Source organism: Danio rerio, chromosome 3 (assembly GCF_049306965.1).
Source record: "Danio rerio strain Tuebingen ecotype United States chromosome 3, GRCz12tu, whole genome shotgun sequence".
Lineage (NCBI taxonomy): Eukaryota > Metazoa > Chordata > Actinopteri > Cypriniformes > Danionidae > Danio > Danio rerio.
In genome coordinates, this window is record NC_133178.1 from 5303001 (window position 1) to 5320000 (window position 17000).

The window sequence follows — 17000 nt, forward strand, 5'->3', positions numbered from 1 at the left end:
CGTGACCCTTTAATAAGTATGAAAGTGATACATGCAAAAATGGCTTGCCATATCAGTAAAATATATGGAGTTTAAGTCAAATATGGCTTGCCATATTATAAGAAAAATAATGCTTAAAAATTATTTATTGGAAAACTATAAGTCTGATAAACGTTAAAGATATAGCAACAAAATCTAATGCATCTAAATACAGCTTTTGGCCAAATTTGGGGCTTGTATAATTTTTTTATATGCCCGGATTATAAAAATTTAATATTTAACATTTTTTATTAAAAAAACAATAAGTCTTATAGGCATGAGGAGATATAGCAATAATCTTGAATGTAGAAGGCACATTTTGAACACATTTGGGCCTTGTGGCATGAACGGCCTAGGAGGAGATACGTTTGTTTTCAAGGACAGAGTCAAGCTTAACAAGAGTCAAGTTTGTTTTCTCAAGCCAACATAATTAGCTAAAAAGTCAGTTTAAAACAATCAGGCATAATCGCATTTAAACTAAAACACTGACAACTCAAAAACATCTCACTCAGTGTGTACAAATTTGATTTGACAAAAACCACCTCCTAGCCAGGCGAGAAAACATCTTATAATTTGTACATGTGATTATTTCAGTTGGAAGAGAATTTCACAGAAGTGTGTAATCTGCACAAAATAACATAATAACAAAATAACAAACAGCCACATGTGTTTCAATCAGCCAAAAAAAGGGAAAAAAACTCTTCAGCTGTGCCATCAATATATATACTTCAAAAAAAGAGAAAATATCCAGTGAGCGGCAGTTCTGTGGGCGCAAATGCCTTGTTTGGACAGAGGAGAATGGCCAGACTGGCAACAGTAACTCAAGTAAGCACTCGCTACAACAGAGGTCTGCAGAAGAGCATCTCTGAACACACAACACGTCCAACCTTGAGGCGGATGGGCTACAGCAGCAGAAGACCACACCAGGTGCCGCTCCAGTTAGCAAACTCCACACAGAAACACCAACTGACCCAGCCAAGGCTAGAACCAGCGACCTTCTTGCAGTGAGGCGACAGCAACACCTACTGGGCCACTGCGTCGCCCTCTATATATATATATATGTCATGATGACAGCACATGATATTTGACTAGATACTTTCCAAGACACTAGCATTCAGCTTAAAGTGACATTTAAAGGCTTAACTAGGTTAATTAGGGTAAACTTAGGTTAATTAGGCAAGTTATTGTATAACGATGGTTTGCTCTGTAGACAATCCAAAACAAATACTGCTTAAAGGCTAATAATATTGACCTTAAAATGACTTTAAAAAGAAAACTGCTTTTATTCTAGCCAAAATAAAACTAACAAAAATAAAATTAAATAAATAAAATTAGAAAAAAATATTATAGGAAATACCGTGAAAATGTCCTAAATCTGCTCAACATCATTTGGGAAATAATTCAAACTTCAGTTTTCAGTTTTCAGTATCTATGAAGCTCAGTGTGCAGATGGTGAGACGGAGTGTGTAGGAGTGTGTGTGTGTGCTACCTCCTGATCCTGCAGGATTAAACACAGGTCAACGGAGGCCGTGAAACGCTCCTGAATCCTCAGACGGAGACTGGGACGGCGTTGGGTTCAGATTTTGGGAAATGCGCTGGTTATGGAGACACCGAGTGATGGGTTTGCTGGCGGTGCTGGTGATCTTACTGCTGCTGACGCTGCTGGCCACACACTCACTGCACAACATCAACAGGTCAGAGAATCACATTTGAAGATGCTTTATCTAATGTGACAACAAGGTACACGTAAAGACAACATTATTCATCCTCCTGTGAGATTTTAACTACTCTTTAAATTTATCCCAAGTTACGCTGAGAGATCATTTTTTCAACGTATATTTAGACAGAATAGTTTAGTAACTGATTTCTTTTATCTTCGCCATGATGATAGTACATATTTTACTAGATATCTTGCAAGATACTAGTATTCTAAAGCATAACAATACTTTAATATGTTTGCGGATATTTATGAAACATGCCAAGTGAACATACTTTATCTGAAAAATAACTGTTCAGTGTTAATTGCTAATAATGTGAGATCGAAAGCCATTTTACATGACATTTATTACCATACTACTGAAAGCAGCAGCAGATAGATCAACTCAGATCTTAAAAATAAAATAAACCCTTTGAAATTGAACTTCAGAACGGTGACTCAGTGCTAACCAACACATATCAGTGATTCAGCATCTACATTTATTAATGTTAAAGAGGGTTAATATTAGGGTTGGGTATCGTTTGGGGTTATTTCGATAACGGTGCTAAATCGATACTTTTAAAACGGTACCGGTGCCAAAACTTGCCTGAACCGATACTTTTTAGCCACAAAATTATTTTACAATATATATATATATATATATATGTATTTGAATCATTATAATTGAACAATATAAATACATATTTATCTTAAGTTTAAAGTAAACACCAATTAATATTTTATTTATTTGAATTGCATTAATATATTACTTTTGATCATTTGTTTGTTAGCATGAATGCTAGATTTGCATTAACCTATTAACATTACATTAGCTTACTACTAACCTGTGGAAAGGCTGTCATCAAAATCAGGGAACACCTTTTTTCTGGGTTTAAGGCTTGGGACTACTTTTACATGGACATCAGTGATCTGATGATTTGCCTTAATCTGAATAAGACAATAATATGATTCAGGTGTTTACATGAGCTGCTTTCTGGATGTTACATTCATGATTCAGTTGCATGTTATAGCACATAGATCCATTACCAAGGCTGAGTGTACATCAAAACTGGTTAAAAACCGGTATAATCTACATTCAGGCAGTTATAATGCTTACTAAACAAAGTCTATCTTGAATAAAAAGTAGAATCACTTTAAAAGATTTAACCGTAAAAAAGCAAAATCACTTTAGACATTTTAGACAATATTAACTCATAGAAATAACAATAGAAACAGTTGCTTCCAGTCCTCAGCCCTCAGTTCCACTCAAGGTCTCAGAGACCTCCAACCTAGTATGGTGGCTCCTGAAAGAAGTTATAAAGAGACAGGCAATCGCACTGAACATTCCTAAATTAAGTAATGTGTTAACTTATTCATTAGTTAAAATCAATTCAAAGGTAAATACTCATTTAAATAATCAAATAATTATATTTAATAAAACAAATTATGAGAAACAGCATGATGAAAAGGATAAACGATAGGTCCATCATGAGACTTACTGGAAAGCAGAAATCCGAATTCTTCGCAGTTTGTGTCTGTGGTCCTTTAAGATAATCAAAAATCACTGTTCACGTGGTGGACTCTTGATCAGAGTATTGTCTTAATTATATAAAAATCAGAGTATTGGTGTCCATGTAAACATACTAAAGTGTCAGATGATGTCACAAGCTGTTAAACACAGTCCATTCCTCACCTTTAAGTTGATTCCATGAGCCCTCACATTTCAGAAGTTTGATACGTTTCCTTCCTACACACAACTTTTTTAAAGCATCTGCTGCATGTTGGTGTGTCAGAATCCTTGCTTGTAAAACATTACCATACTGTAGAATGCTTAGTTTAATCAAATCAAATAAACGCGATCATGCGTGTTGATAAAGGGAGCTGCTCGCCACATTCGCAACACTGCGTGCTTTGCCTTCTATAAGCAACAATAAGAAACGCCTGACATCGCTGACGGTGTTCGTATTCCTCAAAGCTGTTTAGAATTAAATATTTAGAGATAGTGTGACATAACTCATACCTATATGTGCCTTCGATGCACGCCTTGATCCTTAAGGGCGTTACACATCAGATGCGGCGCTCAGAGCTGCGGCTCGGCGCGCACATAACAGTTGATAGTATCACACATCAGACGTGCACATTCGCATGTTATTTAAAATGAAACTATTCAGATGGCGTCCTGAGTCATGGCTGGGCACTGCAGACAGCCACCGACTTCTAAAGCCGCGAATTCTAAAATGCATGTCGCGATGCTGCACGTCGCTTCTGGTGTGCGACTTGCTTTACGTTCTTGTTGCAGCATCAGTGGCACCAGAATACTGGTTCCAAAGGTACCCGTGCCATTTTACCCAACCCTAGTTAATATGTATTAATTAGATTATAAACCTTACCATTTTGCTGGAGTGCAGTGAGTGCCCTATTCTGTGCTTCTGAATGGCTGTATTTACATTTCTGTCGTGTTTTGTCTGGTGCAAACAGCCAAATTGCTAATCACTGCAAATCGTGTCACATTGCGTAGTTGTTAGGACACAGGGTTACAATGTAACCTGCTCACTTAATGTTTACGTTCATAATATTTATATTATTTACTAATTATTAACCTCATGTGGAACTCTGAATCTGCTTCTAATTTCGGAGTCTGCTACTGTCCACTGGAGGTCGCATTTCAGTCGTGGATGCTCGCTTTGAGAGCCTTCATGACTGAATAAAGTCATGAAATGCGCTGTTTTCCATCAAGGCAACCCAGGATGCTGATATATAATTGGCTAAAGTGGCATTGGGCGGTTTAAAAGAACCAAAACAAAGACACGTAACGCACATGTTCAAAGCAGAAAATCCAACCTGATCTCATGAGAAAACGGAAGTATTTTACGTTTCGCAGTTTAGTGGCTAATTTGTAAATAAATTTACGATTTTAAAAGGGGGCATAGCACCCAACCCCATCCCCAAACCCAACCATCATTAGGTGATGAGCAAATCATCACCCAATTAGATCACATGAGTTCATACGAATTAGCCACTAAATCAAAAAAGTTACGAATTGTCGTGAGATTGCGTTGGAATATCTGACTTCTGAACATATTATGGTATTTTGATGCTTTAGAAGAGTCAGAAACTTACAAACAGCACCTTTCACAACAAAATAGTGTCTGCCAGTTCTCATGTCAGTGACGAAAATGGTTCTGAGACAAATAATTAAATTGTAAAAATAGTCACAGACCTGACTTTGAGTTTCCCCATCAGAACTCATGAACAGAGACCGACGGCGGACAGAAGAAACCAGAGAAGAGCTGCAGAGAAACACACACACACTCATACAAACACACAGCATCCACCCAAACCCACACACGCTCCTCAGCACACACAGCATCCGCCCAAACACACACAGACAGACAGGAGAGCGCACCCACCGGTGGTCTTCCTGAAAACACACCGCACCGGCAGCAGCTCCGTGCAGAATATACTGTTTCGACTCGGGGAGAGAGAGAGCGCCACCTTCGCCTTTCCCTCTCGCACGTACCAGTTCAACTACCCACACAGGTACCAGCACACACACGTATTGTGCCTTGGAAGAAACATTCACCCAAAGATTTAAATCACCCCGCACTGTGAAATTTGCATTAATGTAACCCTTATGTGCTGTTGGGCCGTTTTCATCCACTCTGGGGTGATTCAGAGGCTTAATTTGGCCACAGCTGTCTCTGTGTATCAGCAAATGGACTGATTTTTGGTTATTTTGACACATATTTTAGGAAAATGTTTAGAAATTATTAAAAAAAAATCAACAATACACTCTGGGCAAATTGACTCCCCTTTCGTTATGTTTGGGGCTGTTTTTGCCCCATTGACTTCCATTATAATCACATTTTTTCATTGCAAAGCCATGAATAATCATGCTTTCCTGGTTGTTTCTGATTGGGATGCGCCTAGTAAATATCTGGATTGGAGACCACATGGGAAACTAGGTTGTGGGTCCTTAAGGCTGATTTATACTTCTGCGTCAAACACCGGCGTAGGCTACGGCGCTGACGCATAGCCCTTCGCCGTGGCCGTCGCCGTCGCCGTCACTGACGTGCACCTCTCAAAAATTGTAACTACACGTCGCAACAACGCGTGGCGTAAGCTCTGTGATTGGTCGGCTTGCTAGCACCGACGAGTCTGGGCGGGACCGAGAGCCGCGCTATTGGCGCGAGCGATTGTTTACAAGTGTGGAGTCCCGTGAAGGAGCTCCGGATGGAAAGTTTTGCTCTGTGTTTACCTCATGGTTAAAGTTGTTGCACGTCCGCCGGTTCCTGCCTCAAAATGAGCGAGTTTGAGTCACTTGTACATCCAGGAAGTGTTCAGAATAGCAAAACAGAAGCGAAGAAACTCGACAGAGAGCAACATTTACACCTCACTGCCCACTAGCGTTTCGGAAGTGTTAATGCAGACCAACAGAGACAGCGCGCAGAAGTATAAATGCACAGCTGCGCGCGATGCCTGTGCCGTGAGTTGCGCCGGTCACTTGACGCAGAAGTATAAGCCAGGCTTAACACCCCAGTATAGTAAAGCGGATGCTACTGCTGATGCAGTGATGCAGTCCTAACTTTCTGTGGTCGTTAAAAATCCGAGAATGTGCTTTGAAAAGGGCTAACCAAAGTATCCTGGCCTAATGTGCGCACTCACCCAAGCTATTTATCCATCGCGGCCTCCTAACCATCCTCATCATAAGCGTTATTGTCTCCTCTCCACCAATAAGCTGGTGTGTTGTGTGCGGTCTGGCGCAATATGGCTGCTGTAACGTCATCCAGGTGGATGCTGCAGACTATTGGTGGATTTTTGTATATAATTTTGTAGTAAATATTAGAATTTTTAAATTATAAACTCAAATCAGTGACTTCCGGCAGCGCATGACGTAATGATGATAATAATTTGTACACATCAGTCACGCATATTATGGGCTGTTTCTCAATATGCAGGCTTCAGTGTTTTTGTGGAACATCATCATCAACCGCCAAAGTTCAGTTCCAAAACTCCAGACCTCAAGAACAGAGGATGTGTAAAATTTTTCAGATTTGTTCTTGATATCGAGGATGCATCGATGCAGACAGCATAGTACTCGCTTGAGAAGTCCCAGAAGTCACTGCGGCTGAATAAAGGGAGTCGTAGATATTTACATTTGATGTCACCTACCCTGTTGTTGTCTACTGGAAGGAATGCGTCATTAGAGCTGCTATTTTAGTACAGGGTAGTGCTTCTTTGAAATAAATATGGAACCAAGGTGTAGTAGAGAACTATGGCCATCCGGAGCTATAATATATACACATACATCTATGATCAGGAGTTTTCCCGGTGCTCAGTATGCAAATATTTTTTTAAATTACGAAAATTACAATTTAACATCACTTTTCTACGTTGATGGATAATCGACCGCACAGGCATTCTTGACAAAGAGCATGTGTTTGTGTGCATGGAGATGTATTATCCTCCCTCCCTGTTAAATTTGACCCTGTGTCCTAAAACACACCCCCTGTCCTGCTTTCACTTCTAATGCTAACAGAGGGAGTGATTCGTTTGTGAATTAATTTCCATTATGAACGACTCATGTGAACCAACAATATCCTACCAATATCAATGTGCATATCCAGCAATAATTTAGGGTGGACAGTGTGCACATTGAGGCGCAGGCATTGTTATGTTACCAGTCACCACTATAGGCTATTTCTAAAACGTTCATTCAATTAGCCGACAATAATACAAGTTTCTGGCACCACAGCATCTTGTCATATTTCAACATTGTTTGCTGATTTTATTCACCGAAACTAGCGTAAGCATAGTATTTAGCGCGAGTTGGTGCTACTTTGCCTCATAGTCAGTGCATTACGTCACTGTTTTATCATTAATAACGTTACTTGCTTAGCACAAAAGTTAACAAACATACAGAATTTGTAACATGCAAAATCATAATTCATGGGTTCACACTTAGCTGATGATTGATAATAAAGCTTGTTTGGCATGCTGTTGCAGCAGAGAGCCCTGAGCTCAGAATATCTTTGAGTCCGGGGCTCTGTCGCATTTGAAGGGCGAGAGGGGAGTTTGAGCTCAGGCAAGTCTCGAGAACTCCCCTGCTTGTGAACGTGGGAATAGCTGATATATAGACGGCTAAGAGTTTGCCTAAGATGCTACTTAAGAGTAGTCAATTTACTTAAGATGTATGTCTTTGGGCTCAGTTGGTGTTTCTGTGTGGAGTTTGCATGTTCTCCCTGCCTTTGCGTGGGTTTCCTCTGGGTGCTTCGGTTTCCCCCACAGTACAAAGACATGTGGTACAGGTGAATTGGGTAGGCTAAATTGTCCGTAGTGTATGAGTGTGTGTGTGTGGATGTTTCCCAGAGATGGGTTGCGGCTGGAGGGGCATCTGCTGTGTAAAAACTTGCTGGATAAGTTGGCGGTTCATTTCACTGTGGCGACCCCGGATTAATAAAGGGACTAAGCCGACAAGAGAATGAATGTATGTCTTTGGACAGTAGGAGGATCCCGGAGAAAACCCACACAAGCACAGGGAGAACATGCATACTCTGCACAGAAACGCCGACTGACCCGGTGAGGGGTCGAACCAGTGGCATTCTTGCTGTGAGGAAACAGAGCAAACCACTAGGCCACCATGCCACTCTCAGGAGAAGGGGAGGAGTAGGGGTGGAAGGGGGTATTCTTCAAAACGAAGATGACTGAAGTTGAAAACTCTGGTTATTTGTAGTAAGTTAGGAATCATCTGATTGGCGCAATATCCGGAGCTGATGCGGGACAAGCCGTGCTCAAATCACAAGCATGTGATCCTCTCGAAATGACTTTATAAATAAATCGCACACAACGAAATCTTACCTATGAAATGTTCTTCCTTTGCGCTTTGTTTTCTCGTTACTACACCCGTACGCAACGCAAAAGTCTGGCATCTTCAGATTAGCTTTGGTCTTGACTAGTGCGGTTGACTGACTTTTGTCCTGGGACCACTGTACAAATGTGGCGGCACCATTGACGCATTCTCAGGGTGCTTTCACACCTAGACTTTTGTTTGAGAACCTGTTACCTTTGCCCAGTTAGCGCGGTTCGTTTGGCATATGTGAATCCAGCAATCGTGCTTGGATCCGCGCTAAATCAATTGGTCCGAGATCGCCAGAATGAGGTGGTCTCGGCTCGATTAAAACGAACTCTGGAGCGGATCGATTGTAGTGAGAAAGCGATCCAATCTGAGCCCGGCTATATCACAGTGTTTTATGGATATGTAATAGGCATACGGCTATATGAAAGCACTCTTAAAGTCCGTACACAATATCTAGAGCAGGGGTTCTCAACTGGTTTGGCCATGGGACCCACATTTTTACATGGTCATCAAGCTGCAACCCAAATTTTTAGGAACTATAATACAATTTTAGGAATTATACTTAATATATATATATATCTATCTATATAACTATATAGCTATCTATATATATATATATATATATATATATATATATATATATATATATATACATATATATACATATACATATACATACATATATATATATATATATATATATATATATATATATATATATATATATATATATATATATATATATATATACATACATATATATCCATCCTTTACATATTCGACATATCTGTTGCAATAATTGAATGAAATTTCACATGTCAAACGGTAGGGTTGTCGCACACGCATTTCAAAATAAAAGTCCGGTATAAGCAAAATGAGTAAAAATTTGAACTTTTGTTTTTTTTGACCATACACTCCGCGACCCACTAAAAATGTTCCCGTGACCCACTTTTGGGTCGCGACCCACCAGTTGAGAAACACTGATCTAGAGTATATATCTATGAGAGGGAGTAAGGAGGTGGGCAGCATTTTTATTATTAAATATCAGATTGTAGGGTCCAGCCAGTTGGTCCAATGACGGTATCCAATGGTGGATGAAAGTTCACTGCATGTTCGGTCTTTCCAGTGCACAATGTTGATTTATATTAAACTTAGCTCATATCTGACTCCAATTTTAGTATGAGGTGGTTTAGAATATTAATATATTTATCCTCGTTTTATCTGACTCCAATTATAAAACATTGAGAAGGTTATTTTGTTTCCGTTCACATTAATTTAGATTATGATTGAATATTCTTTTGATTTGTTATTATACCTTATTCTCATTTATTCAGATTCCTATAGCATCTCGAGTCTTGCACCGGCTGGGTATACAATCTCTTAATACAAGCTTGTCAGTCTTGGTCATTAAACAGAGGCGATTAACCACTCTCCTAAGAAGGCAGAACCCTACTTACTCAATTTAGGAGATTTTTATGTGGTCCCCATAGATCTGTTATCTACTTCATCAAGACAAAGTATTTTAATAATAATCGCACAGGATTATAAGTTTGTAGATGAAGGCCTAAATATCCACATTTAAAGTAGTTTCAACAATATTTTGTTGTTCTAAATAGAAAACCCATAGTTGGCCTTTTGCAGTCTACGTATACATGAAATAATGCCAATTTGCTAGTCGGATCTCTAACAACATTGTATAGCGTGCCACGCTGCTCTGTCTAACATGTTTTAGTCCATTACTAAGCTGTACAGTGGCTTGTAGTGCTATGGACAACAACATTTATCAGTGATAATAACACGAGGACTATTTGAATAATTCAAAAGATAATTTATTAGTCAGGTAAATGTATTATGCCAAATTCAATCAGTCAATTCATAAACGATCAATACAAAACATCAAATTATCAAAGATAAATCCAAGATTAAAAGATGCATTCCTGACTTTTTACATAACGTGTAAATTTTACATAACGTGGAGCCTAGGCTCCATGTTATGGGCTGATCTGGGTAGGCAGAATCGCGCCGAGTCTTTCTCAACCCTTACCTTAAATAATCCAAGAATTCCCTCAAGGAAGGGGGTGTGAATAACAAAAGGCATTAACACTTAGTGGAAAGTCACACCCTTCACAGTGGTTCAAAAGATGCCTGCAGTTATATATTTATTGTTTTGATTATGTCTATTTCTGAGAGAATGAGACCATTGTACCAATCGCACTGAGACATTTCAAATGATATCAAACATGATAGTAAAAGTCAGTTTGGTTAATCTAGAACATTCAAACATTGAAATGACCATATGCGTGAGATGGGGGGATGAAGCCGAGTTTCAGCAGTCTCAGATGCAAATGCAGCAGGAACTAGTTTTTCCCGCATTCCTACCTACTGGGTTGTTAAGTCACCAGTCTCTGTTTTCAGTTCATGTTTTGAATTGTCAAAGACATCAAAAATATTTGCAATATTTCAATTCTTACAAGATTTAGCAAGAACGGCCTCCACAAGAACACAAGTCCGTTCTCTGCATTCTTGAAATTGAGAAACTGCCATGGCGGCCACCAGAAGTCATTGGCTGCATCCAAAACCACCTACTACTCAGTAGGTACTGCATTTGAATTTAAACGTACTACTTGGCCGTTAGAAAAATACGTTCTGTACAGTATGAATGGAATTCGGACGTACTACATCCGCCATTTTGACAGTCAGACGTACCTGCGTAATTTTCGTCGCTTTACTCCCTTACATGAATTCTCTCGCGGGGCATCATGGGATAGCGCAGCATGCATGGGATGCGCACTCCAGAATCTTGCCGGAAGTAGTAGGTCCTCCGGGTGCTTCTCGCATACTGTTTTTCGAATTCTATAAATTCGGACATACTACTCAGCCCGCATACTGATTTTAGCATACTGTATAGTATGGAAGTATGCAGTTTCAGCCAATGATTTGAATCATTTGAGAGGAGAGTCAAACCTCTCTCGTATGACCATTACTCAACCATTAAAGCCATAAGCGCAAGTCACTACGCAACATAGTTTAAGCTTGGTTAACTCTGACCTGTGAATTGGTTCCATGTAAATAAGGAGAAATCTCTCTTGTTGTCTTGCATGTTTGACCACAGCTTTAATGGCAAGTATGAAACTGAAATCGCACTCTCTCTCTCTCTTTCAGATTCAGAGCATCATCAGTGGACGAGCTGCCCGAGGGATCATCTCAGTTTGACCTGCTGTGCAGTCACATGCGTTTGGACCTGCGGCAGGTGAGGAAGGTGATGCCCCAGAACACAGTCTTCATCACACTGCTGCGTGACCCAATCAAAACCTTTGAGTCAGTCTTCAGATACCACACCTACACCGTCCCCGCATTCCTCAGTGCACAGCGAGCCGCCAGCAACACGGGCAAACCTGCACTCTCAGTCTTCCTGGACTCTCCGGAGACCTTCTGGAACCCAACGGAGCCGTGGAACGGACTAGCCAAAAATCCCATGAGCTTCGACATGGGGCTGAACAATCAAAAGTGGAACAGCTCCTGGCCTGAAGACCTGGCGCAACTGGAGGAGGCGTTTCACCTGGTGATGATCGCCGAACACTTTGACGAGTCCCTAATTCTCCTGGGATCTCTTCTCGGACTTGATCATGAAGATTTGGCTTATCTTCAACTCAACGCTCGTGCTAGCAGCAGCAAAACCGAGCTAACGGAGAATATTCAAGCCAAACTGCGATCCTGGAACGTCCTGGACACGCTTCTCTACGACTTCTTCGTGCAGGTGTTCTGGGAGAAGGCGGCTCAGTTTGGGATGGAGAGGTTAAAAGCGGAGACTGCGCGTCTTCGGGAATCTACAGAGAGTATTCGGCGGAAATGTGTCTCGAGGGCTGCAGTGCCCCCTGGAGAGCTGGAGGACCTGCTGCGACCGTGGCAGACGGAGACGGTTACCGTCGTGGGATATGAAGTGAAGGGAAACCTCTCGCTGCAGGATCAGGGCTTCTGTGTGCGGATGATGTTGCCTGAGCTTCAGTATCACTCACACTTGTACTTCAGGCAATACGGGAGAGATATGAGAGCCGCTCCAGCTGAACTCTGAAATGTGGGAATCGTAACAGACTGGTGTTGGCCAATGGTGTCTTGGGTCCGGCCTTTCCGTACATCAATCAAGCTCAGTTTGAAGGTTTCAATACCATTAATTTTCCCTTAGCTTATTCTCTTATTTATCAGAGGTCGCCACAGCGGAATGAACTACCAACTATTCCAGCATATGTTTTACGCAGCGGATGACCTTGCAGCCGCAATCCAGTATGGCAGAAGTGTCCAAACTCGGTCCTGGAGGGACGGTGTCCTGCAAAGTTTAGCTCTAACTTCCTCCGAACACACGAGTGTCAAGTATACCTAGAAAGAGATTAGCTGGTTCAGATGTGTTTAATAGGGGTTGGAACTAAAATATGCAGGACACCGGCCCTACCGGACTGAGTTTGGACACCCCTGCAGTACGGGGAAACATCCATACACCCTCATTCACACACACTACGGCCAGTTTAGGTTATCCAATTCCCCTATAGAGCATGTGTTTGGACTTTGGGGGAAACCGGAGCACCTAGAGCAGGGGTCTCAAACTCGCGGCCCGCGGGCCATTTGCGGCCCTCAGTGCAATATTTTGTGGCCCGAGCCAACCGCTGTACTCTGACAGAATCAGCGGAGCGGGGAGAGAGAGCGCTCCCCGCTCCGCTGATTCTATCCGTACACAGCGCGCTTGTCACTCAATGCGCGTTGTCGCGCGCGTACTCAAGAGCGGTGTTATCGCGCGCCTACTGAAGGGCGGGACCGAGGGTGTGTCGTGTTGCGGGGGCACTTTTGATCATTTTGGAAGGGCACTTTCTATGCAAGACTAAAAAGGGCATGTGCACTGCACAGGTTGAGCCCTATGTGTGCACGTGCCTGTCCTGTTGATATTATAGGTAGATACAGACTGGTACAGACTGATGTGACTGGAGTGGGGTGGGGGTGTTTTATTTATACATATATACGCCTTTTTTTAGGTGAGGGAATGGAAGTTTTGAGTGAGTTCCCCCACTTTTTTCCCTAGGACTTCAATAAGTCAAAGTACAGGTCTAGACTTAATGATGATCATCTTCAAGCCATACTGAGGGTCTCAACTGCTTCCGCTCTAAAGCCAAATGTGGTTCAGATTTGTGAGAAGAAGCGCTGTCAAGTCTCTGGCAGCAAGAAGTAGGCAAAAGATGCCATGTTCAGAAGAACTGTTCATAATCTTCATCAATGTTCTATTAATGTTCAGGACACTTCATGTTCAGAAGAAATAATTAAAACTGTTAATAATGACATTTGAGGACTTTTTTTTGTGAAATCCCTTATGCGGCCCAGCCTCACCCAGACTTTGCCTCCTGCGGCCCCCAGGTAAATTGAGTTTGAGACCCCTGACCTAGAGGAAACTGACACCAACATGGGGAGAACATGCAAACTCCACACAGAAATCCCAACTGACCCAGCCTGGACTCAAACCAACGACCTTCTTGCTGTTAGGCGACAGTGCGAACCACTGAGCCACCATGCCGCTGTTTCAATACCAGATGTACTTTACAGGGTCACACTTTACAATAAGGTTTATTAGTTAATGTTAATTAATGCATTTACTAACATGAACAAACAATAAACAGTACATTCACTACAGTATTTATTCATGTTAGTAAATGTTAATGAAAATACAGTAGTTCATTGTTAGTTCATGTTAACTCATGGGGCATTAACTAATGTTAACAAACATGGACTTAAATGTTAATAATGCATGAGTAAATGTTCAATTATGATTAATAAATGCTGTACATGTGTTGTTCATGATTAATTAATGTTAGTAAATGCATTACCTAACGAACCTTATTGTAAAGTGTTACCCTTTACAGAATACTTTACAATAAAGCCGAAAAAGTCCAGAGCAAATCCCAGAGCAATCTGAAATGTCGGTGTTCTGTGCACTCCTTTAAACTCCCCCACCCCCTTTTTTCTCTTTTTTTGGTCGGACAAACATTTGCCAAGTTATGCATATGATATTATGTGCACATTTCTATAAGTTGTTGGCACATCTTGCTGTTTCCATCCAAGGTTATTTTAGGCATAATTAAAATACAGTTATACATTTATTTCTTAATACGCAATTGCACATTTTAGAACTTACGCACATTTCCATCCAGTGTTCTTTTATGTAATTTCACAAATTGCTTAACTGAGTGCATATTTTTACACTTATCAAATGCTCTTTTTACACATTTGCACTTTTAAATGCACATTTTCATCCAGTGTTTATTAATGTAATGTTAGGAATAGGTCAATGGAAACATGCCCAATGACTTGGGCACACACACTCACCGGTCACTTTAGTAGGTACACCGGTCACTTTTATAGTTCTGTTGTAAAAAAAATAAATGAGTGAAAAAGAAGAGAGAACCCAGTCCAGGAGACTCAAAACAAGCATGATTGCTTTATTGAGTTGTGTTGGTTAATCTGCAGTCATACAGCGTCTTTAAGATGTCCATGTGTCTGCAAGAGCCTACTAGAGGTCCGCAGTCTGCAAGTTCTTTCACAAGTCTGTCACAAGTCTGAATTAAGACAAAGATGCCATGTCTATATTGTGTTCTTAGGAGGAGGGGATATGGCTAAACAAAGCATGCAAATTAAGAGTTGTGGTCGGCAGGGTAAACTGCTCTTTCAGGCATTGATCTCATCATGTTCTGGAGACAGAAACCGCCTGACCAGTTGATCGAAAAGAGAAAAACAATAGACACAACCATGCTGTGAAACTGACAATTTGCATTACTTTGGCTCAGCCTGTAATCAGAAAGACAAAAGCCCCTTTCACACATACAGACCTTTCCGAAAGGTTGTATGTGTGAACAGGTCCTTTTTGAAAATACCGGTAAATTCGTTCTGGCTATTTTCCGGAAAGAGAAGTTGTAACATTACCGGCAATTTGCCAGAATGCTGCGCTGTGTGAATGCAGAAGGAAGATTGCCGGAATAAGCGCGTGCACGTCTAGAACGTGCTGACGTGAGACGTCTGCTTTAGACAATCACAACAGACAGACGCATTTACGTCCGCGCGGTTTGTGAGGATAAAAGCCTTTGAATATTTTTCCAGACACATTTAGCTGCTAGAAGTTAGTCAGATCACGTTTATATGTTCTTCTTAATGCCAACTGTGTAAATAATCATCGATGAGATGCTTATGACAAGCCGTTGTTTGTTTACCTTCAAGCTTTGCGTGCGCCTATGAGCTCCTGCACACGCACATATTATGAACATCTCGACATGCGAAAGTGATCCTGCGAAAGTTGTTCACAATATTGATCATCCACAGAGTTTGTAATTTAGTCAAATGTTTACAAATACAAGCGCAGCCGTTTAAAGCTCATTTGTGGTGAATGATGTCAGAATTTACCGGTATTTTGGAATAGATGTGTGAATGCTCTTTTCCGGAAAATTTCCGTGACGTCCTCGCCTGTGTGAACAGCGCTTTTTTCAATATACCGGTAAAGTCGTTCCGGAAATTTTCCAGATATTTACCGGTATCACTGTGTGAAAGGGGCTAAAAGGTTAATGTCCCTCCTAGCTGGGATGTTAATGAAATGATCTAATTAAAAACCAAAGAATATAACTCTTCAGTTATACGTAGATTGTTCATTTGGAATTAGTTGAGAGAAATTTATATTTCCACAGTTCCGAAAAATTTGGGTCGCGGCTTGATGACCATGTAAAAATGTGGGTCCCATGGCCAAACCAGTTGAGAACACCTGGTCTAGACGATCTGCTGCAGTTCAAACCGAGAACCAGAATGGAGAAGAAAGGGGATTTAAGTGACTTTGAACGTGGCATGGTTGTTGGTAGAGAACAGGAAACTGAGGCTACAATTCACACAGGCTCACCAAAATTGGACAATAGTAGATCGGAGAAACGTTGCCTGCTCTGATGAGTCCATTTCTGCTGCCACATTCAGATGGTCAAGTCAGAATTTGGTGTCAACAAAATGAAAGCATGGATCCATCCTGCCTTGTATCAATAGTTCAGGCTGGTGGTGGTGGTGTAATGGTGTGGGGGAGATTTTCTTGACACACTTTGGGCCCATTAGTACCAAATGTTGCTGATCATGTCCATCCCTTTATGACCACAGTGGACCCATCTTCTGATGGCTACTAACAGCAAGATAGTGCGCCATGTCATAAAGCGTGAATCATCTCAGACTGGTTTCTTGAACATGACAATGAGTTCACTGTACTCAAATGGCCTCCACAGTCACCAGAACTCAATCCAATAGAGCACCTTCGGTATGTGGTGGATTGGGAGTTTGGCATCATGGATGTGCAGCCGACAAATCTGCAGCAACTGTGTGATGCTATCATGTCAATATGTAGTATTGATATTTCCAGTAGCTTGTTGAATC

The 17000-nt window shown here is 41.1% G+C and overlaps 1 protein-coding gene across 2 annotated transcripts; it reads left to right on the forward strand.

The window, feature by feature from the left end:
• Nucleotides 1-1539: 1539 nt before the first annotated feature.
• Nucleotides 1540-14525, forward strand: LOC101884228 (galactose-3-O-sulfotransferase 2). Of its 2 annotated transcripts, XM_009303838.4 has the most exons (3): nt 1540-1712; nt 4958-5254; nt 11733-14525. In XM_009303838.4, the coding sequence occupies exons 1-3, from the start codon at nt 1609-1611 to the stop codon at nt 12640-12642; spliced, it is 1311 nt and encodes a 436-aa protein (XP_009302113.1). In that variant the 5' UTR covers nt 1540-1608; the 3' UTR covers nt 12643-14525. The 2 variants fall into 2 exon arrangements, with proteins under 2 accessions (XP_009302113.1, XP_009302114.1); XM_009303839.4 differs by lacking the exon at nt 4958-5254.
• The last annotated feature ends 2475 nt before the right edge of the window (nt 14526-17000 follow it).

What these genes read in the sequence shown, in the direction of transcription:
- LOC101884228 (XM_009303838.4), top strand. Translation starts at nt 1,609, where the DNA reads ATGCGCTGGTTATGGAGACACCGAGTGATGGGTTTGCTGGCGGTGCTG. An exon ending in TCACTGCACAACATCAACAG is followed by an intron (nt 1,713 to 4,957) that starts GTCAGAGAATCA and finishes TTTCCCCATCAG; the next exon opens with AACTCATGAACAGAGACCGA. An exon ending in CAGTTCAACTACCCACACAG is followed by an intron (nt 5,255 to 11,732) that starts GTACCAGCACAC and finishes TCTCTCTTTCAG; the next exon opens with ATTCAGAGCATCATCAGTGG.